The sequence below is a fragment of the Crocodylus porosus genome, unplaced genomic scaffold (genome assembly GCF_001723895.1).
Source record: "Crocodylus porosus isolate Cpor-Errol unplaced genomic scaffold, CroPor_comp1, whole genome shotgun sequence".
NCBI lineage: Eukaryota > Metazoa > Chordata > Crocodylia > Crocodylidae > Crocodylus > Crocodylus porosus.
Window position 1 is genome coordinate 11,329,531 of NW_017728917.1, and position 27,966 is coordinate 11,357,496.

The 27,966-nt window shown below is 45.3% G+C and overlaps 1 protein-coding gene across 1 annotated transcript in view; it reads right to left on the reverse strand.

The window, feature by feature from the left end:
• SLC25A26 (solute carrier family 25 member 26) overlaps positions 1 to 26,408 on the reverse strand; it is a 97,383-nt gene extending 70,975 nt beyond the window's left edge. Inside the window, exons 1-4 of the mRNA XM_019536691.1 lie at positions 26,353 to 26,408; positions 21,098 to 21,254; positions 18,988 to 19,100; positions 1,174 to 1,278 (exon numbers count right to left, since the gene is read on the reverse strand). Of these exons, the coding sequence (XP_019392236.1) occupies positions 1,174 to 1,278; positions 18,988 to 19,100; positions 21,098 to 21,254; positions 26,353 to 26,397 (420 nt within the window). The 5' untranslated portion in view covers positions 26,398 to 26,408. The remainder of the gene's footprint in view (positions 1 to 1,173; positions 1,279 to 18,987; positions 19,101 to 21,097; positions 21,255 to 26,352) is intronic.
• Between the last annotated feature and the right edge of the window lie 1,558 nt (positions 26,409 to 27,966).

The window sequence follows — 27,966 nt, forward strand, 5'->3', positions numbered from 1 at the left end:
GGATCACCTCCTTGGACCTGCTCAAGATGCATCTGTGGATGCAGGACAAGGTGCGGTTGGCTTTCCTGACTGCCTCTCCACACTGCCGGCCCATGTTCATCTTGGAGTCAACAATGACCCCCAGATCCCTTTCCGCCTCTGTGCTGATAAGAGGGGAGATCCCCAACCTGTAGGTATGGTGCTGTTTAACGCTTGCATTCAAGGCAACAGTCAACTCTATCAGTAAACATGATGACCGACATATTCAAGCGACTAAGGAAGTGCTTCTCAGCCAATGTGCTGGAAGATCCTTTTAAGGGTGCTGCCCAACATGACCGGTCAGCTGGACAAACACCTAGACAAGGTAAAAATAGAGAATCCATACTGTTAAAAGCATTCTGACTTTTGGGGGTCTCCAAAATTGCTCTAGTACTTTTTCCATAGTCAAAAGATGAGTGAAATTCGTTTCTGAAATGGGATCCAGCTAAGTTCAGAAACATTATGGAGTGTAAAAAAGTAGCAATCCATTGGTACAAGATGTGCCTCAGTGCAACTACCCTATTCTCCAGGTGCTTATTCCTGAAGTAGTGCAGCAAAATGCAAATATCTGCTCGGCTCGTCCCTTCTTCAGCGGCCTTAACAAGCTGCTGGAGGGGAAGAGGGAATGAGGATGGATTTTGCATTATCAAGTGAAGGAGCAGTGCTTTGCAAGGCCATTTCGTAAATTCTCCATTTTTGATCCTCTCCCTGGATCCAAAATAGAGATGTGAAAGACGCAGCCTTTCCAAATGCAGGTATCGGCCCTGCAGAAAGGATGCAGTGCCATTAGCAATATGCTAATATGCCTCCCCCTGTAAGCCCCATGCAAACTTTCAATGCTTCATTAACCTTGGCTCTGGTGGGGGGACAGTTTTGCTTCCAAGAGTTAGGAAAACAGGAGACTGCTTGATTTGAGGGAGTTGGGTTACTGGATAAGAGCACTGCAGAAACTGGAAGCCTTGATTAGTATTTCTAAGTGCCATTGCCCCAAAACATTAAGAAAAAGAGCCTAGCCGGCTAACAGTCCAGTCCTATAACATGCCAACAGTTCTCAGCAACAGGATAGTTGCACAAAACTTCCCAGGAACAGACAGCACAGGGCTGGGAGAATGGCTTGGAGCAGCTATGTTTCAGAAGTTTTGATAAAAACCTTACCTCTTGATATAAAGTGTTGGAAAGCACTTGAAAGGTGCTGGATGAAGGCGAAACTTGAGCCCTCTGCTTTACCACTTCGGAAGGAACCCGTATTAGACAGGCGACCTGTAAAAACAGCAAACATTTAGCCTGTAAATCCCTCTGAGTCCATTTGAGTTAATTTGTTTTTTTCTTTTCAAGGAGTCATGTCTGCAAAACAGAGGGATGGCTTGTATATTTGTGTGCCAGTCCTGAAAGCTACTGCACATGATCTATGGGCTTATGAACCCACTGTCCCAGAGAGCTCTGTTGCACCCGTGAACCAACGGAAGTGTCTTCTGAAAGCTGTTTTAGCAGAAGTGGATTTCAGTCGGGAATCATTGAAGTCAGTAAAAAAAACTAGGGGAAAGGTTGGATGTTTCTTTAAAAGTCCTGGGAATCTTTCCCAGTGTTAGAAAATGTACAGATACTTGAGGACCTTTTCTAGAACAATTTGTCCCTGTTTTCAAGGTAGACCAGTTAGACTGTGCTCTCTAGTGACTAACTGTGAATGGACACCACTCAGCACGTGATGCACATGATCTATGGGTACAGTTACACATGTGCTTTAATGTGCATCAGCCTATTTTAATGAGCATTAAAGTGTCACTAAAAAAAATGTACTACTTCATTCAGGTGTGTTAAAACAGGCTACTGTGCATTGTCACTTAAAAACCGTGCTCTTTAGTTGACATGCATTAAGACAAGCTAATGAGCATTTTCCTAGTACTTCACAGTGGAGGTACTAGATTTAATGCTCATTAACTAAACTGTGTTAATGCATGTGTAGATGCGCCCTAAAGTAACTTGATTAGATCATAAACATTTTAATTTGGTTTGAGCCTTGTATGTATATGAACTGGGAGGTGTCTTTGTAACTAAGGCGGCTGCGGAAGTACAACAGATGTGGGCAAAATAACTTTGGGGTCTGACAGATCCTGCCTTGGAAATGAAGCAACTTGTGTAACCTGTATGAACAGAGCCAGTCTACACCCAACCCCACACAGTACCCATCTTTGTTAGGCTAGTTCCTCAATTCTTCCTTCCCCATCGCATTTGGTTCATCCCAAGCTTCCCCCTGAGTCTGGCTACTCCTAGGTTTCTCCTTCCAATATTCTTCTCTGCCTACAAAGATGCTTCAAGTGGATCATGTTATACCCCAAGGTTGTTACTAATAGGGCATGCTGGGTCTGACTGTCCAAATGAGTCAGGAAGACAGGTCTACACTCATATGTAAGCACCTGCTACACCAGGGAGGTTACACTGCAATGCAGAGATTGTACTGAAGCTAGGTTTGAACAAGCCCACTTGGCTACAAATGGCAGGGCAACCACAGCACTGGAAACTGGCAAGGAGCAGCATATTACTGTCAGAGAGCTGTCACATCAGGAAAATCTTGGGGGGGGGTTTTCTCAGGGCCTCTAAAGACAAAGGACTAGATGCTATCCTTTACTGAGGTGCTTTTATACCGCATCAACAGTGCAAAGGAGGTAGAAATGACCCCTGATGGGATGCCTCTTCTGGTACAAAGCTCATGGACTGGCTCTGTATCATCCTCCTTCCCCAACTTTGAGGCAGAAAGGTGTGCCCAGAATGTACTGGTGCAATGACCCTTAGAAGATTAGAGAACAAATGGTCTAAATTAGAGTCGCCCTGGTGCCACTCTAAATTGTGCTGTGAAATGGTGCCAGAATATGGGAGATAAGGTGGGATAAGGTAGTCCCCTTAAGGTGCCAGAATATGGGAGATAAAGTAGTTCTCCAGCCCATGACCCCTTTCCATCTCTTCTTGCCCTGGGTTCATGTATTTAAATCCATTTAAAAATAGCACCCTGGAAGTGCATCTGCATAAATGTCACCTGTGCAAAATCTGCATCTCCAGAAACAAACCCAAAAGGATCCAATGCTTGTAAAATAAATTAAGCCGCTATCTTGTGCACAAATACAAATACTGAACACAGGTACAGTCGCCAGGTTATATCAAAAGACCCCACCGTTTGTAAGACTTTTTTTGCTTTGCTTTTTTTTGGGTAACAGAGTGAAGTTCAAGCGCCATATTCATAAAGCAGCGATGAAATAAAGTCTGTTGTGACTTGTAAGGGGCATAACTGGATGAGCTAAGAGATCTCCAGGAGTTTTATTCCAAAGAGGTAAAACTCTGTGTGCTCTTCAATTCCAGAGGTCAAAAAAAACAAACGACCCCAATATGTCAAGGAAATAAGAATTGTCAACTTTCTTTTTGTAGTTTGGCATAAATATTTATAGAACTTCACGCTTCATAACACTCCGTGTCTTTACATTAGTTCTTTATTCCTTAAAAATAAGGAGGCAGGAGGAAGACTTTAAAAAGGCTCTCAGATGGAAAACAATCTCACCAGCCAAGGGGGTACAAAGAGCCCAGCGTGGCTTCCCGACTTCTGTGGTGTTGCAATTTTGGCATGACAGGGGTGGCTACAAAGTAATGTATCTCTCTGTTTCTTTCCCATACCTGCATTGCATTTTTGTTTCATATTAACTTTTGATGTTCTCCCATTTGAATTTGAGCTACAAGGGAATATTTCACTGCACAAGAACAAAAACGAGTTATTGCATTGTAGCATGGTGAAAGGAAGTAAAAAGCTCATGTCATCCCGGGGTCTCTTGTCAGACTGGTTCCATAGGGCATTCTTTGCTGATGCATTTTTCATAGGCAGGTGGCGGCGGCTAAACCGAACAGTGACATTTTCACTGAGCATCTGAACTTCTGACTCGTTCAATTATTTGTTCCTACATGTGTACCTAGCCATCAAAAACAAATTAAGCATTCTTTTGATGTGATCCAGGGCCAGGTCTTCAAGGCAGGTATGCAAAACTAATTTCACGCGCGTCTATTCGGCCAGAGGGTAAAAATGGAACTAACTAAACCCCAGCCGACAGGAGGGAAAACTTTGCAATTAATTGACTGTGCTGAGACCTAAAGCACGTTGATGCCCTGAAGGGAACGTGGCACAAATTAAAATACAGATCGATATACTTCCTATAATTTGCTTTCTCCTACTTCCTCTATCGGCAACACTTTTTGGATCTAAAGGTTTTGACCTTTAGCTTTAAAGGACTATTAGAAAAGCTGAGCAATCTTAATTTATGCAGCAGCAATTGTTCCTCCTGCATTTGTCTTTGTCCATTGCCCAACCTACCACAGTGGAATGTGCCGTGCCTGATACAGAATACCCTATTTGTATAACCTGTTCCCCCAGTAAGCTTCACAAAGATGGACCTCGTTCCCCCACACCTCTAATACACCTGCAGCGTCTACTGGGGTCTCGGGGAAACAAAACGCCAAGACTAGAAGGTGAATAGGAGCAGGCAACTGAAAGGCAGCTTTCACCAAGCTGCTAGAAATATGTCAAATGCATGTGTCTCCATACACACATTATTTAAGCCATGGACTCTACCTAAGGGTGCAAGGACTTTAGGTTCAAGCTCCAATTTTTTTTTAAATGATGTTAATGGCATCACTTTGAATGTAGCCGTATTTCATAGCATGAGCCTGCTTAATGAGACAACAACGGCACCTGTTGTCTCATTCCCCATTTAATGTTAAAACCACAGCTGGGAAAAGTCCTGAATTTCAAAATGCTGGGCTTAAATCACTACCAGATAAACCCTGTGAATCTGGCAATTAGCTACAAATCCAACTGCACTTCTCATTACCTACCTGCATTAGCTAGGCAGGGGCCAGCAGCACTAAAAGCATGTTTATTTAGTCATTAGCACTTGCTCACACCTTGCAAAAAGGGGCATATTTTCAAATTAAATGAAAAAGCGCTGTTTTCTATCTATACAGACAAAAACGGTTTTGGCTTCTGAAGACTTCATGAGCGTATCGTGGCTGCCATCTCCTGGTCAGAACAGGGTTAGTATTTGCTGTAGTTCAAGCATTGCTGGTATCATAGCAGCAAAGTCCCAAGTGGGACAGTGCCTAGAAAAATTAATACCCACGATGTAGCTCTATTTCAAATCAGGGCAAAGCCTCTTGTAGAGACATATATTGGTTTAAGTGGTTTAATTCAATTTAGGGGAAATCTGTTCCTAATTGACAAAAGCTACGCCAAGAAAAGTCTGGTTTAAATGAAAATAAGCATGTTTGTTTATCCAGATTTTGGCACTGGTCTAACTAAAATTGTTTAAAAAGAGAGAGGGGGAAGGAAAGACATAAAAAGAGGGGGGGGGGAGCTTTAACTACAGCAGCTTTCTCCAGCAGACCAGTCCAGCTCACAGCCTGGAGTTTTTGGAAGCTGACCTATATGCAATCTCTAGGAACAGGTAAGCCAATGCCTCCCTTCCCCATCTTGAAGAGATCAAAAATGTTGCCCATTTTCATATGTCATGAAGTTCAATAACATTTAATACATTACCTTAACATCTCCTTAGTTGAAGTTCAGTCGATACTGAATAGAGAACCCAGATACTTTATATGCCCCTTGCACGGCATCAGAGATGCTCGTGCACCTATCCACTTTTGCTGCTTCCAAGAACGTTAGGAATGTCGGTTTTCTTCTAGGTGTCTGGCCATTTTTCATGCTAGAGACACTCTGCCCATTTCCCACTTCACTTCACCCTGAGTAACCTAGGTACACTACGTCCCACAATGCAGAGAAACCCAATCGGGCCTGATGCACCATTGCTCAAGCATCACATTGCATTTGAGGTTTAGGCTGGAGTCCAGGAGAACTTTTCCTGCAGCAACAAAGTGTCACCAATGCTGGAACATAGCCACCGTGCCCAGCAATCCCCAGGAGCAAGTTTGTCCCCGCTCCAATCTCCAATGGACTCTGCTCTTGACTTGAGGTTGATGGTAGGCTATCAAGCTGGATCTTCAAAGATCTTCCAAATCGCCAGCACGATTTAAACAAAACCCTTCCCTTTTTATTATTATTGCATTGGGTTTTTTGGACAAAAACATTAATCCAAGGCTATCTAGATTTTTCTGGATTAGTTCTCTGTATCCCTTCACCTTTCAGGTTAACCAATTTCTTTAAAAAACCTATTCCATAGCATTTTAGAAAGTAACTAGTCCAAAGGACAGATCAGTTTTCACCATTGTGGATTTACTCATAGTTAAATACACAAACGAAAATGGTTCGGGGGCTGGGGCATACGACTTCTGAAGAGAGGCTGAGGGAACTGGGCTGATTTAGTCTGGAGAAGAGAAGACCAAGGGGGATTTGATAGCAGCCCTCAACTCCCTGCAGGGGGTTGCAAAGTGGATGGAGCTGGACTGTTCTCCGCTGGGGCAGATGACAGGACAAGGAGCAATGGACTCAAGTTGCAGCAAGGGAAGTTGAGATTGGCTATTAGGAAAAAATTTCTTACAAGGAAAGTAAAACACTGGACCAGGTTACCCAGAGTGGTGGTGGAGTCTCCATCCTTGGAAGTTTTTAAGACCTGGCTCAACAAAGCCTTGGCTGGGCTGATATAGTTGGGGCTGGTCCTATGTTAAGCAGGGGGTTGGACTAGATGTGACCTCCTGAGGTCCTTCCAACCCTCATTTTCCATTATCCTAAAACCTTTTTAGCAGCTCAACCAGCACATCCTTCACACCTTGGTATCTCAGCCCTCCTTTCAATAGAGGTCGAAGACTACGAATTACTTTCCACTGACCGCAGGCTATGAGCATGCATATGGGCAGTTATCGCAGACCATCTGATGTGCTGTCAAGTCCCACATTTTATTTTATCCTGCTGTTAATTGTTCATAGGCCCAGGCCCCAAGGGGATTATGCAGACATTGCTACCAAACGGGGTCCCTTCCAACCTTCATTTTTTACGATTGTTATTCCGCTATGGGAGACCCCTGAACAAGGTGTATCCAGAGACCAGCTACTATTGATAGTCATGCTGCTACTATTGAGAGGCATGATAGTCTTTCCCTAGGAAAGGGAAATGCATGTGGTGCAATGCTTCTTAACTCCTAGGGGAGTAGCTTGGCACAACCCTTGCTTTTTAGGCGATGCAGCTGTCTCGGGTCCCTTGTGTTACCACAAAACTTGAGCCCCTCATCCTTTCAACTTCAGACATGTGTTGGTGACAAAAGCATACTAGTGCAGCACCACCCTTCCCATGCCCAAGACCTCTCTCTGGTATCCCCAGCTAGTGCCCTATGGGAATTACTGAGGTGAACAGGAAACAGGGCAGCAGTTTCTGGCTTTCCCCAGTACTTCATTCTGTTCATTAGCTGGTTGCTTGTGCATGAATCCATGCTAGTTCTCCATGTAACAGTTACCCAGTTTCCATGCTCTTGATCCTTTATCTTACCCTGCATATCACATACGTGATCAAGTGGAGAGAGAAGGCCAGATCCAAGGCTGAGGAGTAACCTGGGTTTGCTACGAAGTTTTCACAAATGCTCTAGAGATTTAGATGCCTTTGTTCTATTGACTTCCACCAATGCTAAATCTGCTTGGAAAATGAAACAGGGGAGCCGTCACCTAGGGACTTTATTTTTGCTGCTCTAGCAGCTCAGGACCCAGATGCTACAGCCTTTCAAAGGTTTTGTTTTCTAAAATTAATGTTAATGAGTTTACATAATGAGTGGGTGGGAAGGCCCGAGTTGATGAGCACCAGGAAAATATAATTTAGCAATCAAAATGGTGTTAAGGGAGCATTTTCCAAGCTGGGGACAGTCATTTTTAGATGCTATTTGCATAAGTTGACACTTAATCAAATGAGAACCAGTGAATTTCTCCCCTTAGATACAAGGTGTAACACAAAATTTAATTGCACTGTACCTATGCAAGAACATTATGGGAGCCAACTGGGGAAAAAACTACAGCCCCAAAAGGGCATGGACTTAGGCTGGGGCAGAGCTGGGAACACAACCCTGACCTCCTGGGTCTTTGGATAAGGGAAACTACTTAGATTCATAGATTCATTTAGCAGAGAAGTGAGGAAAGAAGAGAAAAAGAAGCTTGGCTTGAAGGTCCTAAGCTCAACGTGAAGTTCCCCATCATTCAGGTTCTCTGCTACCCACAGGAGAAATGTGCAACAGGCACTGACTTGTAACACGTGTCTGCTTGCACTTTTTCTCCACAAACGTAGGTATGGATTACAATGTCCATTTTACTTTTGCCAAGCTACCTAAGCAGGAATAAGCCAGTGAAAGAGCAAATAGCATCACCCAAGACATGCTTATTATAAACCCAGCTCAGAAAAAATGGAGGATATGCATTTCCAAAAACCCTGAATGCTGCACTAAACTTATCCCAGACCACGGATATCAGCTTCCACTGCTACGAAGTGCAGCCATAGATAGCACTGCTGGGCTTCTATCAAAATGATCCCCAGCTTAATGCAATCCCTGCTGGAGGCAGTGGCACCCTGTAGGTTGGCCACACTGGATTTTGGACAAGCCCCTATGTTACAGCACATGAGAAGGATTAGAGATAGCTCTTGCCTCCTTCCAATCAGTCCTGATATTAGAAGGAAATCATTCGAATAGCTCAAGCTCTCCTAAATGTTGGAAGAAAACATCTGTTTTACCCACTAAGGTACTTCGGATCTCAACTCTTCTCAGTACATTAGAAACAAGCTATGGTAAAGTCGAGCAGGAATGGAAGAGGAAATGCAACCAAGGAAAAGTAGGTTGAATGCAATCCTCATTTCCTGAATTTGCATCAGGTTGCCAGACAAACTGCGTACATCCTACAATCTGTTCAGTACCTTGTGAACAGGACAGTAATACATAAATCCCACCTGCACCATTCTGTTGTAGCAGTTTAATTTTAGGGTGGAAAGTTGATCACTTCCCTCCTCCTCCAAAAGCATTAGGTTGGGATCAGTAAGACTACATTTAAATCGCACTATACCTATGCAGGGTCATTATGGGAGTTGTGCACTGCTCTACGCAGTCTTTCGGGGATAGCTATTTCTGTGCGGACAACTTATTCACTTCTAAAGTGGAACACGCACTCCTTAGTCCACCCTATGTCTGCACAGGGATTGATCAGGAATAGCCATCATGTTGAAATCACTCCCTACCTCAGTCCAAATGAACTTCCCTCCATCGACAAACCAGCAGCACTAAAACAAGTACTCCAGCCCTGGTCCTGCATTGCACATTGTCCACTCCCCCTCCCCATGTGAAAGAGTTTAAATTCAGGCTCTGTGAGTGTTTAGCTACAGGCTCCACACGGGACTGAGGAAGTGGCTATGTCTCTTTAAAGACCTGGCTTGAATAGATTCATGCAGACAAATGAAGCTGGGGAAGAGAGGAAAATGGATGTGAGACGCGGAGCCAAAGGAGAAGGGAAAACACGTGCACTGACAACAGAGCAGGCACGAGAGTCTGTGCGAGTGGCTGGCTAGGTGGCTGACAGTCCCTAATTTGCTGCTTTAGCCTTTAATTGTATGATGAATTTGTTGGCAGAGGCTGTGGATTTCTGCCTTCATTCATCTTTATTTACAAGCAATTTCCAGCTGCAGCTCTAATTTGAGTTTCCTTCTGATCTAACTGTGCTCCTTCCATGTACTTCATGAGGTCTTAATGGCACCAATCTCATTTTCTCTGCCACCTTTTGACCACTACTCAATTACACTCCTGGACGGGGGCTCGGCGAAATGCTAGCACAGTGGTAGAATAGAGCAAAGCTAACCCAAATTAATTTATGAATATTTCAGGACCCACCATGATTAATTCAGAAGACAATGGCATGCTGCTACACCGCCAGCATTGCTCGTCTCGCTGGGGTCAGTAGGTTCCACTGCTAAATGCTGACATTCTGCGAACTAAATGAGTTTACACTTGATTCCCACACACTATATAATAGGATCAGGACCAAAGTGATGGGCACTGATTAGCAATAATAGCCTGAGAACTGCCAGTCAAAGGGATGCAACCAGCTCTGAAGGGATGAATATTCATCGAGTCCCTATAGGGTATCAATGCTAGAGAATCTCTCCTGTTTCCTTTCCTAAAGAACTGTATTTACTTCTTCCATTTTTGGTGCTAGACAATGAAGCTGCCATTGGCCATGCCAGCCATTGATGTCACTTCTATTTCAAGGGTGTTGGTTGTAGCCATGTCAGTCGAAGGACATAAGCAGACAAGGTTCTTGGAATAAATCTGATATCTTTTATTAGACTTCAGCAGGAACAGAGCGGGGTCAGGAGTCCCCCACAAACTGAAGAGCTATAAATCATGTTAACCCCTCCTAAGCATTGAAGAGGGCAGTGTGTAACGTCTAGTCTTACCATGTCTCTCTACTCCTGCCAAGCTGGACTTTACATACAGAAAACTTGTCTACCCCCTGCTCTATCTACTCCAAAAGCATTTCAGAGGCTAGACTTTGAATGCATACCACTATGCCACCCACCGACATGTTGAAATAACCAGAGCAGAGAAAACAGGCACAGATGAGGAGGAAACTAAGGAAGGACATCTATCACTCTCAGCAAGAGGAAGTTGGTGCTACAGACATTTGGCTTTATACATTGGTTTTCATCACTCTGCTTCTTCTCCGGAAGGACTTGCAGTAGAAAATGCAGCCGAGACTCTTCAGCACACTGACTCCTGCATCGTACACAGCGCCCATGTTTGACATGTGCCGACAGCAACAAGGAGATGCCAAATCATTATTGATAAGTCGTTAGATGTGCCACGCATGCTTCGCCCTTGTCTTCACCACTGGATACCTTGAGATGCGGCAGACTGGAATACACAAGCAAGATTGGGATCTCGCAATGAACGGTCTTGTCCTTACCTTGCCCTCCCGCGTCTAGGCATGGAGGTAGCTAGAGAACAGCACCACGTCATGGCGCACAAAGGTAGTACGTTAAATACCAAGTTGCGGCTGTAATTGCTGGTCACGCTCTGCTTTCTTGCTGTCTACCGTTCTCGAGGCTTCACTTGACCTCAGCCTTTCAACCATTTTGAAGATAACAAGCTTTTGGGGCCATTTCAATGCATGTGGGTTCACCAGCACTCACTCTGCCACTATGGGAACCCAAAACCACGTCGTTCTGCAGAAAATGGCTGGCACATGAAGTGACTCACCCCCTATCTTCACAAGGAGCTGTTTGACACCTTCACCCTGAACCCACAGGACCGAAGAACACAACTCAGACCTCCCCAAGGTAAGGCCAGACCCTGCCGGTGAGAGTCCAGTCTCCCTTACCTGGAGAGAAACACGATGCTGTTGATACATTACCTTGCCCTCTGGCACACTCAAAGGGTGGCTACAAACCTGCTCCCCCATCTTTGCTCTTCCTGGGTAGCCAGCAGGCTCTAGTCCCCCTCGATCTGCTCCATTGCATCATCCAGGCAAGCTCAGCGGTCTATTTATTGCTTCCACCTGTCCTGCAGTACCAAAAAAAGGCTCCCTGAGGTCTATTATTGCTGGTACTTTCATGTTCTGGGGAAGAGACTCCCCACAATGCTCTCACAATGGTCAAGTTCAAAGGTATTCAAAGTGCACCGGCAAGGCTGAAAAAGCCTCTCTGATCTTATTCCCCAAAAGGTCAGAAGGGCTTATTCCTACCCCTCACCTCTCTCTCACTTGCAAGGAAAGGGAGTTGGCTAGACTCCAGAAAAGGAGGCAAAAAGAGAAGGAAACAAAGCCACTAGATACAGATGCAGAAGTGCAGAAGGCAGCTGTTCAGTCTTGAGATTTGTCAGCAAGGGACAGAGCCTGCAAGAGAGTCCCCCACCCGACTATCCCCAGGTCATCACCATAACAATATCCAAATATTACATGGAAAAGACGGCTTGTTCGCTAACTTCCTCAGGCCGCAATCCAAATGACTTTCTTCTCGCCTCTGTGGAAAAAAGCAGGCAGGGCAAAAAAATTAACGGTGTTACTGGCTCTTATGGAGGAAACTTGTGTCAGCCAAGCTGGGATACGCTGGCATTCATACCATAAATTGAAGCTTGCAGCAGGTTGTTCAGGGCTCCTTTTTAAAACCTCTTAGCCAACTTTTTCCTTGCCGCAGTGTGTCATTATATGCCTGACGTCATTATAAGCCTGACAAAAGAGGGGCATGGATCAATCCATCAAGGTAGGATTTGTAACAAAAACTGCACTATTGGTTTAAATAGATGCCGTCAAGCTAAAAAAAAGTGCTCTTGTTTGTGTTACTAGCGCCACCTTAGATTATTCAAAGTGAAATAATTTGAGAACATCTGGTTTTCCTTTCCACCACTTATGATATCATGTTTTCCAAGCACATCTGGCAGCCCTTTATAGAAAGATATGCAGACTAAACATGCAGAGCAATAGTGAGTCGAAGATGAAGACTTCTGATGCCCTGGATGCAATAAGAGGGTGTTTTCTATCTCCACATTCCAGGGATGGACTGGGTAGTGTCCATTTATGTCTGCAACACCTCCTTCCTCCTCCTTATATGTGCATCTTTCCCCTTGTTTTTTCTGTATATCCATAAGCACTTCCTTGTCTGCCACGCAGAACCCGTATCAATGTTGCATGAGTTGGGAATCCCTACAGAGCAAGATTCAATTACAAAGAAGTTTTGTTATGCTTTAACTAATGGGGTACATTTTGCATCTGGTATCAAATATAAATTATACCTTGCTTCCCCAATACTGTTTGTGCTGAACATCCCTCAGTTCCCAGAAATCAAAAGGAAAGTGGAAAACACTGATCACAAAGGCCACTTACTGAGTTTCTGCTTCAGTTGAACTGAGCAAAACTACACCAGGCTTTGTCTAGTCAAGTTGGTTTTCTGTGTGCTTTCTCTGGTTGCAAATATTACCCCAAAAAAGGGATTTTTTTTTAAGACCAGGGTAAACAAAGCCTTAGCTGGGGTGACTAAGTTGGGGCTGGTCCTGCTTTGAACAGGGGTTGGACTAGATGTGACCTCCTGACACCAGATGCAAAATTTATCCCATTATTTAAAGTATAACAAAACTTTTCTGTAACTGAATCTTGCTCTGTAGGGATTCCTAACTCATGAAACATCAATACGGGGCCTGCGTGGCAGAAATCTGTCAAATATTCTGTCTTTTCTATCATAATCTGAATCACGAAATCATACCCCAATTTCCCCCTGCCTTATTAAAAACAGTAGCAAGATGTTAGCTTTTGGTCATCCAGTAATCTCAAAGTGTTAATGCAATCAGTATAAACATGACTTTTCAGACAGGCAAGTGTCACAGAATCAGAAAATGGGGGCGTGAAAGGACTTTAGGAGGTCACATATAGTCCAACCCCCTGCTCCAAACAGGACCAGCCCCAACTACATCACCCCAGCCAAGGCTTTGTCTACCCAGGTCTTAAACACCTCCCAGGATGGAGAGTCCACCACCTCTCTGGGTAAAGTATTATATTATTGCTCTAGGGCTCTAGAAAGGTAAGCATCACCCTTCTACCTACCAAAGAGTCGGCAGCTAATCCAAGACTAGCCTTAACTCAGGAGTCTGGTTCCCTGTTGTAAACCTACTTGTTCACCATGCTCAATGAGAGGGCTGCTACTCCATGAAGCAGGCAATTAGCTTGGAAGTGTAACAGGATACCTTGGGGATCCTAACATGACTTATTTTGCAGCTCATTATGCCATACTGAACAGGGCCTTGCCCTATCAAAGCAATTATTTTAAGCTTTCTGGGGAAAGCAAGGATGCAGGCATAAGAAGGTGCCCCAAATGCAAAGTACTGACAAAATAACTACCATTCCGTATTGTTACAGCTCAATTAAAAACTTAACGGCTAATCAAAACAACTCTAATTACAACTTTCACCCTGATTGCTTGCCACCTGGAATACAGTAAGAAAAATAAAATCGATTAGTTCAGATTTGATAGGAGACCGCTGTGAGGGTGCTTCACTCGTACTGTTTTTATTGGGAGCCCAGCTGAATTTTCCTCCTCCACCTACTGTTGTGGGGATGAGTGTTTGTAACATGTTTTCAGGTCATAACTTGCTGTAAGTATGCAAGGCATCTGACATCCTTTTGTCCACCGTTTGTAAAATATCCCAGCTGATTTGTTTTTTTTTTTAATAATTATGGGATTCTTGTGTAATGAAGGATGCTGTGGCAATACTTTGTTTTCGAATGGGGAGGCTGTTCTCCAGCCTCTACCATGGCTATTGTGGCATCTTTAAGGCTGGACATCATCTCACGTGGTTCTGGGATTAGATGCATCAGGTCAGACATCTCTAACATCTCTTGAATCTGAAGGTCCAGGTGCAAAACATGTAGCAACAGACTGAAAATCCAGGAGTACAGCCCTCACCAATCCAAAAGGCTCGGTGAGACTTCTATGGGAACTGTAAAGACAAGGCCTGAAGTTGATATTCAAGAGCTGGCTGCACTGAGACGGTAATCAAGACAGGCTCCCATCAGCCAGTCTCATTAAATGAGCTTCTGGTCTAACCTCACTGCCTCTGGCCCTTCACAAAGTTTCTGCTCAAGTATCAGACACTAGCCACGCTCATCTCTACAACCCAAAACTAAAGGGATCTATGCCTATTAAAGGCAATCCTATCCTCCCAGTAATGCATGCTGGCAATTAAATTAATGTTGTGATCTTGATAAAAGTTACCTCCCAAAAGTCCACTGCTATTTCCCCTGGCTGTGAAGAACTGTTGCTCTCCTCTCCCAAATAGCACCAACACAGCCCTGCGTCAGATGAATTTGGAAGCACATAGGCTGTTAAGAGTACTGTACTGAAATGAATTAACTGCCCCCAGCTGTGTATAGCTAGACAAGGTAGGAACCACTTAAGTAACCAAAATGACAGAAGCTCATCTTGCAAAACTGCTTACTAAAACAAGATGGCACTCAAAAGCTTCCAAAAGCATTACGGCCCACTTGATGCAGGTCATCGTTAATTTATTATTTGCTTACACCTTGCCCTTTACAGTTGGACTGGAGGAGGTGAAAGAAAAGAAATGCAAGGGGAGGAAAAAAAAAAGCAACCAAAAATATGTATAAATATACTTGTCCAACATCTCCACCTGGCATATTCAAGTCAAGTCAGTCCCAAGGCCATTACGACTATGACCACAAGCATTAAGGCCATAACCTTAGATGCTGTGCATCGCTGGCAATTCTTCGAACGTAGTGACCTGGTGGTGACCATCTCCCCTCCGGGTATGGATGGCTGCTGGCTCTCAGGGAGCTCATCTACCCTTTGACAGGTCTTGTTTATAGTCCTGCTGGGTACCCACGTGCCTTTCTCACCCAGGCAGAAGTGCCAGTTTAGTCGCTGACATCCCAACCATGGAACAGGCTGTACTGGTTTACATGGTACCAGACAGCAGATCAAGACAGGCCTGGCCTGACAGTAAGCTGGTATATTATACTGGTGTTATAATGGAGGGGTCAGCAAGCTACAGCCCATGGGCCAGGGACATTGGCTGGATTCAGCAGTGGGGAAGTAGCAGTCAGGGCTGAAGTATCAATGGCAATTCAGCAGCTGGAGGACACAGCAGCAGAACTGCAACTGGCCACGTGCCTTCAGACCAACCTGTTTTTTTTTCCATCTGGCTGCTACTAAAAAGCTGCCGACTGCTCATAAACAGTCCTGGAAAGGGAATGTAAAAAGTCAGCAGTCGTCACTAACAGAGCAAACTCACTCCAGGAAACCATCAGCTCCTGCAGCTCCAAGCAAGTCAGAGCTGTTGCAGGTGCTAATCCACTCTCTACGTTTACATTAAACCTTGGTGCACCCACTCCAAAACACTGAAACACCTGAGCTCTGCAACCAATGCAGGATGCATCCTTCCTGCAAGTCCTGCAGGTTCAAACTGTGACAGGTTCTCAAACAGAGGTGACACCGAGGCAGATGGATGCTGCCATGCAACAGAAGTTGGATCAGGTTTCCCACCAGGCCTGCAGCTGCGGGAAGCATTTTCAGAAGTTGGCAATCAGGTGCCATTTGATCTGCAAAATAAGACACCTCTCAGTTGCCCCCTCCCAGCTCCTCACACTGGTCTCTACTGTCTTGTGCATCCACTGAGAGAGTCCATTTATCAGAGGCAAAAAGGCCTTTTCTTCAGTGCAACAAAGTGCCCTTCACAGGAGATTCGCGTACACAGAGGGGAAAGGGGTTATTTTGCTCCTGACTTACAGCCAAGGCAGAAAGGCTTCTTAAGCAACTACATCCATATGTTCCACTTATGACCACAGGATGATAAGACCTTTGGAAAAGTCAGATCTTTTTCCCCAACCATGACAAACCGCAGAGCTGCAAATGGTAAGGAAAGCTCAACTCTATTGCAGCACAGTCCCAAAACCAGCCTGAGGCAGAGGTGAACTGGCCGTGGCATTTTGAACAATTCCTGCATCCTGCTGACTTGTGAGCCAAAGAAAGGTCAGCCTTTGGGCCTCGCTCACACTAATGAAGGCAATGCGGATGCTGGAACAACCAGCACCTATGCCAGGTTTAGCAGCCGGAAGAGGCAGGGTATGTGCCTATTACAGGGCAGTAATGAACATACTAAAGAATCAAGGTTGCAGCATAGTTAAAATACCTCCTGTCCTTTTAACCTATGCATGAATTACAAATTAGAAGCAGCCAGGAAATGTGGGCAGGAGCACATCGTGCAAACAGCGTCCAGCAAGGGACACTTTCCATGGAAGAATGCAGTGTGCCAGTTATAAGCTAAATCCAAGGTGGGCCTGTCAGAGCAATCCAGCCTAGCTGGGTGCCTGGCTCGTCACTGCTCCCGGGAAAACCTAGGACAAAAATTCCTTAGTGAAGAGGCACAGGGAAGTATGACGGCAGCCAGAGAGAAGGCTAAAGAGCAGTAAAAAGAGCAGAGTGGCCAGGAGAGCACAGCAGCCACCTCCTGCCTCATCTTTCCTTAGGCACCGCAGTACGGTATTTACTGAGGCCAGATCACCTTTTCTGCAGAGGGATCCGATTACAGCCCTGTAAGAAAATCCCTGCAGCAGCACAGTTCCTCATTTCAGTTCAACATTTCTTGGATATCATTTAAGTTTGAAAGCAGCCCTTAACTCCCTGCAGGGAGGTTGCAAAGAGGATGGAGCTGGACTGTTCTCAGTGGGGGCAGAGGACAGGACAAGGAGCAATGGGCTCAAGTTGCAGCAAGGGAAGTTGAGATTGAATACTGGGAAAAACTTTTTCAATAGGAGGGTGGTAAAGCACTGGAACAGGTTACCCAGAGAGGCGGTGGAGTCTCCATCCTTGGAGATAATGTAGTTAGGGCTGGTCCTGCTTTGAGCAGGGGGGGTTGGACTAGATGCAACTCCTGAGATCCCTTCCAATCCTCATTTTCTATGATTTTATGATTTCATGTGTCCTGTCCATTCCTTACCAGGGGCCCCAGACTAACCTTACCCTATCCTCAGCAGGATAGAACGACAGAGACAAACTGAAGGTGCAAGACGCCTGCTGCATGACCAGTGCACGGCCGTCTCAAGTCATGCCAGAGCTTTCTTACCAGCCCATAACTCTCTCGATGCCACACCCAAGGAGACACGACAACAGATGTTGAATGAGACGCTGAAGAAAATACCCGACAGTGAAAAAACGGACGTTCCAACAGTTGAGTCCTTACCACCAGGGACTTGACGAACCATGGCAAAGGTGCCAATGTCTCAACTGCCTACATACTGGAGCCAGATGCTCCAAGGTACTAATGAAGAAGTGGAGCTATACATTGGTTCAAGCACCTGTGACCGTGGCACAGAGATTCAGACTATGCACCACCTGCTGCAATGCCTGCTGGTGAAGGCACACACATAATGAAAGACCTTGCAAAGTACAATATATAAGCACAAGCATGTGCAACAAAATGGTCAAATGTGGTAGAGACATGAGAAGACAATGACAACCAGGGGCCCCTTTCTTGTCATGCCTTTTCATGCAAGTCTTTCACAAGGTCACTAGCTGTTCCACACATGGGAGCTGATCCCAGCCCCCCTAACTCATGTGCACTGAAAGCAATGAGACCAATCCAAGGAGCTACTTGTCACCCAGGGCACTTCTCAGGGGGAAGAGCAACATCAAAACACCAATATGGTACGACAGCAGAATAGGGGTGAGAGTGACAGGATGCAAATGATGCACAGGCAACACCTGAGAGTCAGATAAATGAGGATAGGAAAGCTCGCTTTATACCTAGCTCTGGCATTTAGGAAAGCAACCATAAAAGGCTTTTATTCTTCCAGACTGCAATTTCTACGTGCAAAGCCATGGGGTAACTGTTACCAGTGAAAAGCTAAATGGCAAAGGTGCAGGGCAAGAAACAGGGTCGGCCACTGATCCAGAAGTTTAGGAACGACTACTTTTGAGACACGCTCTGGCTACATTTTATGGCTCCCACAGACTGCTACTGGCATTTATGATTTCAGCACTGAAAATGGCATGTGAAGGGTCAGATTGCAAAGAACCACTCAGGTGAACAGTGCCTGGCTCGCCTGAGGTCCAAGCATCTGTGTCCCATTGGGTTTCCCCACAGATAGAGCATTCTCAATGCAAGTAATGGCAGCAAATCTGGGTGCCAGAGATGTGGACAAAGGGTGGGATTTTCAGAAGCACCGAGATCTTTTGGAAAGCCAAAGGGATGCATGCTTTTAACTAATTTGGGTGCTCTGGAAAAACCTCACCTTGAATTCTCACTCAGCATCAGCACTTCATTAGCATACATTTCTACAAAACACTTTGCTAAAGTATTTTTGCCCTAGACAGATGCTTTGTGAAGACTCGGGTCGTGAAAAACTTGTTGTTCGATAATCAACCGGTAAATGGTTTCCTCCAAGATTCAGCTCTCAAGCTTCCACATTTCTTTCTTCCCTTCTTGCTAGGTATATACAATAGACCGAACTGTTACCTACCACTTCTCCAAAGGAGGCAGCCAACATGTGCGTCACCGGAGCCAGGTACTGGGAGGAGTCATCACTGTGGAGTGCATATTTCACGTATTCATAGGTGGCAAAAAATGCAGCAGCTGAAAATTAAAAAAAAAAAAAAAAAAAAAATGCTGCCGTGAAGCTGTTCCTAAGGTTGCATTAGCAGACTGTTATTAAGATCCAGAAAAATCTTAACAGCTGTTGAAATCCACCATCCAGGAACAGAAACTAAAACATTTCCCCAAAACAGTGCTACCCTTCTAGACAGTAGGGTTCATGGGCACCCCTATTGCCTCCAGGGACAATACTCTCACTGACTTCACTGGGACCAGGCTTTCTTGCCGAGATTATTATTGCAGTGATTTCAGGTTTTGGTAAAGTCAAACACCCGTGTCTTTTTAACGCAATAAAATGCAAGGAGCCTACGCTTGTCTCCTTGGCAGATTGATTAGCTGAGTGTTAGGACTGGTACTTAAATTCAACATGTCTGCTAGTTGTTCCGAACAGCAACACTATCTTCCAGGCTAAAAATCCACCAAATATCTTTACAGTTTACCAAAGAACTGCTGAGTGTTTGAAACATTTATTACACCTTAATCTAATGGACAAGGAAGAATTGTATTTTGTAGTAGGGTCAGTCTCATCATTTATAAAACCCATCCACCCATCCCAATGGAGTGTTACAGAAAGAGGGAAAAAAATAAAAAAGCAACCCAGGAAGAACTTTTTTCATACTAACAAGAATTTGCTTTCTATCACATTAAGGTATTTAAGTTTTCAGTCTTAAGCTGCAGCACAAAATAAATCACAGTTTAGATTTTAAAGATGCAAATCCTGAGAAGGCTGGCATCTGTCCAGAAGGGAGGGATGAAGGGGAAAGCAGATTTTAATTGCGCAAGAGGGATACGTGCATCACCTTCTGCTGTTAATCAAAAGATGCTTATCACCTCCAGAGATAACCAAAGCAGGGAAGATAAAGAACAAAAACATTTCATATCATCTTATGAAGGACTTTGGACCCTTGAAGGCGTGAGTGGACATCTCTCTAAACTTCTCTCAGTATTCACAAACAAGACAGCCCCATAGGGCATTTTTTTGCTACAAAGTGGAAGTGCACAAACACTTAAGGAACTTCAGATGCTTTCCCCAGAGATTAAAACTATTTGCTTAAAAAGTGTCAGTGCCCAGAGCTGCTTTTTTTTAAAAAAATGATTTTTCTAGAGAGATGGAAAAGAATGTCCCTGGATAGCATTTGACTCAAAGAACTGAGGAGAGCCTAGGGGGATGCACCAGACCTCTTCATTCACACCTAGTGCCTATAGCCATGATTTAAAGGACTGAGTGTCCAGGGCAAAAGGCAATGCTTTCTCTTGTGCTTGGAAAATCCATGTGATCTTGCAGGTGCTGCTATAGACCAGAAGGAACTGGCAACAGGTGTCTAGGGAAAGGAAGGCCCGAGGAAGAGGGGTTCTCTCTCTCCAAGGTGCAACATGTCCCCAGCACCCTGGTATTTGAGCACCCAACAACCTCTAACAGATTGGAGAGGCATGGAGGAACTCTCATTCCCATTTTACAGGGAGTGGGGGGACTGAGACACAGAAAGCATAGCTGACCCGTCAAAGGACACACAAAAAGCTGGAGTCAGAGTAGGAAGCTGAACCCAACACTTCCCGAGTCCCACCTTAAGAAATGAAGCATCCTTCCTTTTCAGCTAATGCACACACGCTTATAGGGACAGAGTTAGGGCCTGGTGGCAAAGCAGCTAAGACATCATGCCAGGGCTGCTGATGTTGGCAGCTAAAAAAATTAAATAGTACAGCACCTGGCACTGCAGAACACTTTACAAACACCTATCCATCTCCTGCATGCCCACAGGCTTTGTCCAGATCCCAGAAGCTGCTCCTCCTTGCAGCTGCTCCTCCTTGCAGCCAGAGAGCCCTGCAAACTTCAGCATGAGTTTGACCCCACCAAGCAGCTTGGAGGATTGGGGCAGGGATAACCGAAATCAAACGTTATGCGTTAAGGCACATGCTTGTATGTGCTGCCGCCTCCCAGATGACAGGGAATGAACAGAAGTATAATCCAGGAATTTTACCATTTGGGAAGGATCCAACAGCAGCAGAAGGGACCCCAGCGTAGATGCCACGAAAGCCGCCAGCCTTCTTGAAGCCCTGGGGACTCTGCAGTCTGGTTTTTATGGTATCCAGAGGGAATAATATCAAATCCACGCACACTCCTGCGATCCCACCAGCCTGCAAGATGAACAGAGAATTTATGGTTATGTAGTGAGTGAGATAACAGCATATATATGGATGGGATAACAACCCACCTAAGGAACAATGTTATCCATCTGCTGCAGAAGTGCTGATCTTTTGTACATAGGCTGGTTTCCCTGATAATTTCTTTTTACTACAAAAAGAGAGTAAGAATAAAAACATGCATCTGAAGCATTCTTCCATTTCACAGAGCAAGGCCCTAGCAACACTGAACCAGCACAAGCCAACCATTTGAGTGGGACATCCCAATTAGCACTACAATACAGCACAGAATTGCCATTAGCTTTATGAGGTACTGTGCCAGTGTCAAAGCTAGAGGGGAAATGATTTTTATTCTCCATGAAGCATTTCAAGTTTTCATAGGGGGGGGGGGAAATCACAGTGAAGAATTTAAAGTCTACGCCAAAAAAAAACCCCTATCATTTTTAAATTAAAGTTTTCCAGTTTGTGGGGGAAATGTGAAGGTTTTATGATTTTTTTTTTTAAATAGCGTTCTTTTGGAAAAGTTTGGAAAACTTCAAGAGGTATCCAGGTTGTAGCCATATTGGTCTAGAGGCAAAAGGAATCAAAACTCGTGGAAGAGGTGATCTCTTCTATTAGACCAGCTAGATGTTTGCTAGCAAATTATTTATTTGCAAGCTGAAAAATCAATAAAATAATTTTATTTATTTGCAACTTGCAAATAAATAATTTGCTTGCAAACATCTAGCTGGTCTAATAGAAGAGATCACCTCGTCCACGAGTTTCGAAAACTTTCTAAAGAATTTCAACCAGTTCTAAGGAATATACAGACAGGAAGATGTTCATGGGAGACTGGGATGCCATGCAGCGAGGAATACTATTTCAATGTCTGAATGCCAGGTCAAGATAAACAAAAACCCACCCATTCACACTCAGACTGAAATAACCTTGGCTATTATATCTACTAATGCAATATGAAATGCCTGCTTTGCTTCGCATTATTTGGAACATCAGGTATGTACTAAAATCTACCTTGCATATCATAGCAAAGAGCAAATACTAGAATGGGTATCTGGCTCTACTGAATAACGTTTGATTGCGTTTCACTTTGCTTTTCTCCACCAGCATGGAACAGGACTCAGAGAGGTGTTCACTATCTGCCGTTAAAATTTTAATCAATAGAAGTTAATTATTCTTTTAATCTTTTCGGTTATTTTGCATGCATTGATGGTTTCTACTTCTTCTTCCATCAGAATTCTTATCTGCTCAAAATATAATGGATCAGATTTAATCTAACCATCTGGCAAAACATGAATCAAAAATTTACTAATTGCTTCTTTGGATTTCAAACTTCTGTATCTTAAATGTCATTTAAATTCATGAGACAACTAATAGAGCACCTGCAGGAAAGCGAGAATACCTGGGCACCGACTCCATGGGCAGCAAACCGTAATGATTTTTAGATAATAAGCCAACTAAAGAGCCCTATCAACAGCATTAGTGTTACTGGGACTTCAACAGCTGGAAAATCTTTGCAGGGAGTTAGATATACCTGTTCAACTCCAAATCCAGCAACACAATTAAATAAAGCCAAGGTCTAATGCCAAGACATTGAACCATGCTATTTCACGCAATAGGTAGAGTGTGGCTTGAGCACATCTGAGTGGAAGTACAACTGTGCTGCTAAATATGGACACACAGCTGTGCATCTCAGAGGCATAAACCCAGCTCTGTACGTTTTAAACACAGGCAGGCCAGATTCTTTGGGTAGACGTGACGTCTTTTATTAAACCAACTGAGTAGTTGGAAAACAGGTTTTGCAAGCTTTCAAACACAATCACCCTTCTTCAGGCCCAAAAGCTTGCAAAGAACTGTTGTCCAACTAGTCAGTTGGTCTAATAGAGATCACATCCGCCCAAACAACCTGGCCTGCCTATATTCTTAGACCAACATGGCTACAACCAAAAACCTAGTTTTAAAACCACAAGAATTAAAAGCAGGGAGAGTATTTATATCAATGTTACCTGCATGCAGAAGAGAGTAGCTTTCATATTCATAACTGCTCATTTGTAGTTTTGCAAGGGTAAATAGAAGAAAAAAAATTGAGGGGGCGGGGGAGAATATGGGCAGGGTGTGGGCCAACAGATACTGGCCTTACTCAGCCACTAAACTTTCCTGAAAGATGCACATGCAGCCACAAAAGGGCTGTGACACAAGCCAGGGCATGTGCACAGCTAGAGGACCTTGCTACACAAGTTCAAGATGGAACAGAAAGAAAAGACGCTTCTTCCTTGCAAGCCGTAGCCATAACCAGTCATGTTGCATACCCACAACTTCTCTGATGCATGCAAGCCTGCAAGTCTCTCCACCACATAGCACTCTCCTCTGAAAGCATCCAGCTACAACCCTATCATCATCCACGGTATATCCACTCTAACCCACAGCAGAACCCACACCCTGCAGTAACGGGTTGCAACCTGCCCCAAGTCCCTGGGGAAGTAGAGGGAAAGATGCCCATAGGAGCTGGAGGAGAGCAGCAAGACTGATGCTAAGAAATGATGTTTCAGGGCTCCTGAGTGACTCAGAAGCAGGAGCCCAGTCATTGAAGCAACCATCATATTTTCAACCTGTTCAACTTAGTTTGTGTATTGAGCTCTTTTGAGAATCGCACACTTAAAAATCTGGCCCTACAGACATCAGACAGGTCATTAATACCCCACAATGAGTTCTCTCAGAAGCCACTGCACTCAGAGGCAGACTGAAGACCAAACCAACAGGTCAGAGGAGTGCGGGCCGGGGCACCTCCAGAGGCAGATTTACTGACCCATGAGTCCTCCTACATGAGCAAGCACTGGAAGGCTCCTGGCTGCGGGGATGAAGTTAAGGTTTTGCAGAGCATGCTGCTGCAGTTAAAAAATACTGACGGCAGACTGCTTTTCTCCTACAGTTGAGTATTTCATTAAAGTCAGGCCTTTATTACTCTCCATCAACCGGACGACCCTTCTTCCCACAAGGCTGCACTGGAATGCTCTTCCAGTTCAACGTTGACAAAACCCTTCCCTCTAACCCAGACAAGGATTGCTCAAGTAGCTCAGATTTTCACTTGCGTACAAGGCAGCTGTGCAAGTAGCATGGAAAGATCACAGAAAGCCAGGAGGACCTCAAGAAGTCATCTAGTCCAATCCCTGCTTGGGATAGGATCGTCCCTATCCAAACCATCGTCTAACCTCCTAGCAGACCTGGAAGGAACCCCCAGAGGTCATCTAGTCCAACCCCGTCCGAGGCAGGATCCTACCTATTTGCCCAAAACAGAAAGTCCAACAATATATCAAGCAGAAATGCCTTAATAATAAAAGCTGAGGAAAAATGCTTTTGCAGTTAAGGGACTTAACCCATCTAGGTTCAAATCTGGACCACGTCAGATGCTCCTTCTCTCACCTTGGGTCAGCAATGTAATCTTGTGCTTTTTAGTATTCCTCCCAGGAGATAATGACAACAACGTCCTCTCTCACATATCCCAGATGCAACACAAGACATAACACCCTAACCTGCCACAGGTAAAGCAGGGTCAACCGTGGTCAACATCCTACTGCTGCTGCTGCAAAGGTGTTAAAGTAGGCGAAGAGAGTCCAGGGAGAAGGCTGCATAGGAAATCAAGGAAAAGGTGTGTCCATTGGCAAGATCTCTCTGAAGCGTGCTGTTTATTAAAGTTATTAGGATGCAAAATTAACTCCCAGGAGAAACTGCTGTGCACTTTGAATGCATACAAACCCTTCTCTTGTATAGTCATGACTACGCTTTGCAGATGTCACTTAGAGGAAGTTTTCTACACTGATTCTCAGCTGAAGATATAGTTAGCATGTTAGTCTGAAATCAAGCAAAAGGCAGGGTAGCTTTGCACTTTACAGACTTGTAGGCAAAGTACATGGGTTTGGGGGGGTGCACATGCACACACTCACTATGGAGTGCATATGTCACATGTTTGTAGGTGGCAAAAAATGAAGCAGCCGGAAAAAAAATTAAAAATCGTCTGTCCACGAACCCGACCGGCTGCATTTTGTGGTAGGGCCAGTCTCATCATTAACAAAATCCATCACAATGGAGTATGGAAAGAAAGAAAAAAGGAAGATTTTTTTTATACTAACAAGCATTAGCTTTCTATTGCATTAAGCTGAGTGTGTGTGGAGGTGTATGCGTGTGTATACACACACACTGACCTTAATGTGACAGACAGCAAATACACATTATGCACGCAAACCTACCTATACGTCGCACGGGCTTTCGTGAGCCGATGCTTGACCTACGCATACCCCCTTATTTAGACGTAGCACAAGCTTTCATGAGCTGAAGTTCATGCTACACGCACGCAAACCTATCACACAAGCTTCTGCGAGCTGAAGCTTGCATCACACGCACGCATATGTACCTACACACACACACCCCTCTATAAAGAGCACGAGTTGTCATGAGCCGAAGCTGAATCCACACACACATACACACTCACTATCTATAAGTTTACTCCTAAGCATATAAATGCACACACACCCCCTTATCTATACACTGCATGGGTTTTTATGAGCCGAAGCCAGTGCCACACGCGCGGGGTGATCCAGCGGTTCCCAAGCTGGCTCGTGCATGCACCCGTGACACCCCTTGGTGAACACCAGCTCGTTTTGCCTCTTTTTTTGGCCTGCTGAAGAAGAGACGTTTTTTCCTGCTCCAAAGCCCTCGACAATGGGTGGCCACGTAAAACCTCGGCGTTGATCTCGCATCTCATGCCTGCACAGCCTCTCCTAGCGAGGCACCCTGCACAGCCTCTCCGGCCACCCCAGGGCGCCTGGCTGAGGGCCACCGGGCCTCCCCTGGCACGGCACCGTGCAGGGCACCTCCGAAAGGTCTCCAACCACCCCGGGGCACCCTACGGAGACCCGCCGGGCCTCTTCTAGTGGGGCACCCTCTCAAGAGGATCTCCAGCCACCCCAGGGCACCCTCCAAAAGATCTCCAGCCACCCTGAGGCACCCTCTGGAGACCCGCCAGGCCTCTCCTGGCCCGGCACCGTGCAGAGGGCCTCCCCGCACGCTGCGGCACCCGGGTGAGACCCGCCCCACTCACCGCCAACGACACCCAGAAACCGCCGCCGCCGCCGCCGCCCGCCATGAGCCCGGGCCGGCGCTGCCCAATCCGGAGCTTCCGCGCAGTCAGCTGGGCCGGCGCAGCCAATCAGCGCCGCGGACGTGTGCAAGGGGCGGATTCGGCCGGCGGCCCCGGAAGTGGGGGGAGCTTCGCCTCGCCTGCTCAGGGCTGCGCGTGTAACACGCGGGCGTGATACGGGTGCGTCTTCTGTAGTGCAGCAAAGAAACGGAGGAAGAGCCTGACGTGGTTCGTTCCCACGTTTATAGCAGGATTCCTAAGTGCATCCTGGAGGAGTCCGGATACTTAAGACACCAAGATGCGTGATACACTTCGGGGGGAACTTGGTTTCAGAGCATCTCGACTCCTCTCACTTGACTCCCCCAAGATCCATGACACACTTCAGAGTCAAGATCAAGATCCATGACACACTTCAGAGTCAAGATCAAGATCCATGACACACTTCGGAGTCAAGATCAAGATCCATGACACACTTCGGAGTCAACTGAGAGGAGTCGAGATGCTCTGAAACCAAGTTTACTCCGAAGTGTATCCCGCATCTTGGTTTCTAAGCATCTCGACTCCTAAGCGTACAGTGCGTCTTGACTTCAAACTGTCTTGACTCCTCCTAAATTTACTCCTAAGTGTATAAATGCATCTGGGTTTCAAAGCATCTTGAGTCCTCTAAATTTATTCCTAAGTGTATAATGCATCTTGGAGGAGCCGAGATGCTTTGAAACCCCGATGCATTTATACACTCAGGAGTAAATTTAGAAGAGTCAGAATGCTTTGAAACCAAGTTTACTCCTAAGCATATAAATGCATCTGGGCTTCAAAGCATCGTGACTCCTACGTGTACAATGCATCTTGGTTTCAAAGCACATTGACTCCTCTAAGTTTACTCCTAAGTGTATAATGCATTTTGGCTTCAGAGCACCAGCAGAGCCTCCCTGTGCCTGAAGAAGGGTGTTTATGCCCGAAAAGCTTGCAAAGACCTATTTTTCCAACAATGTACTTGGTCTAATAAACGATGTCACATTTACTCATAGATCCTTGTCAGCCTGTTGGCTTCTATTCGACCCAGCAGAACACAAAACCCCAGCAAAGTCTCCCTATGTCTGAAGAAGGGCATTTGTGCCCCAAAAGCTTGCAAAGAACCATTTTTCCAATAATGTAGTTGGTCTGATAACACATTTACCCCAAACGTCCTTGTCTAATGTCATATTTACCCACAAGATACCACATTTACCCAAAGGTCCTTGTCCAGCAGTCAGCAGGCTTGCCCTCAAAGACAGACACGTGGCAGCAGGATCTGCAGATTTTGCTGTTTGTCGGAAGCCGCATTGGTCCATGCTCATCCTGGAGGCAACGTGGGACCCTTTCCCTACCTCCTAGAAGTGGCTGCAAGAGGCAGGAGAGCACTGGACTGAGGAGAGAGACCTTCCCCCGCACACACCCCCATTTCCCCTACCCCACGGGTGCCTAAGAGGCAGCTGCAGGTGGTGAGGGGCATCATCAGGGAGGCTTGAGGGGGGCAGGAGGAGGTTGGCCAGGGACTGAACAGCCAGGAGAGAGTCAGTAGGGGCTCATTAGTGA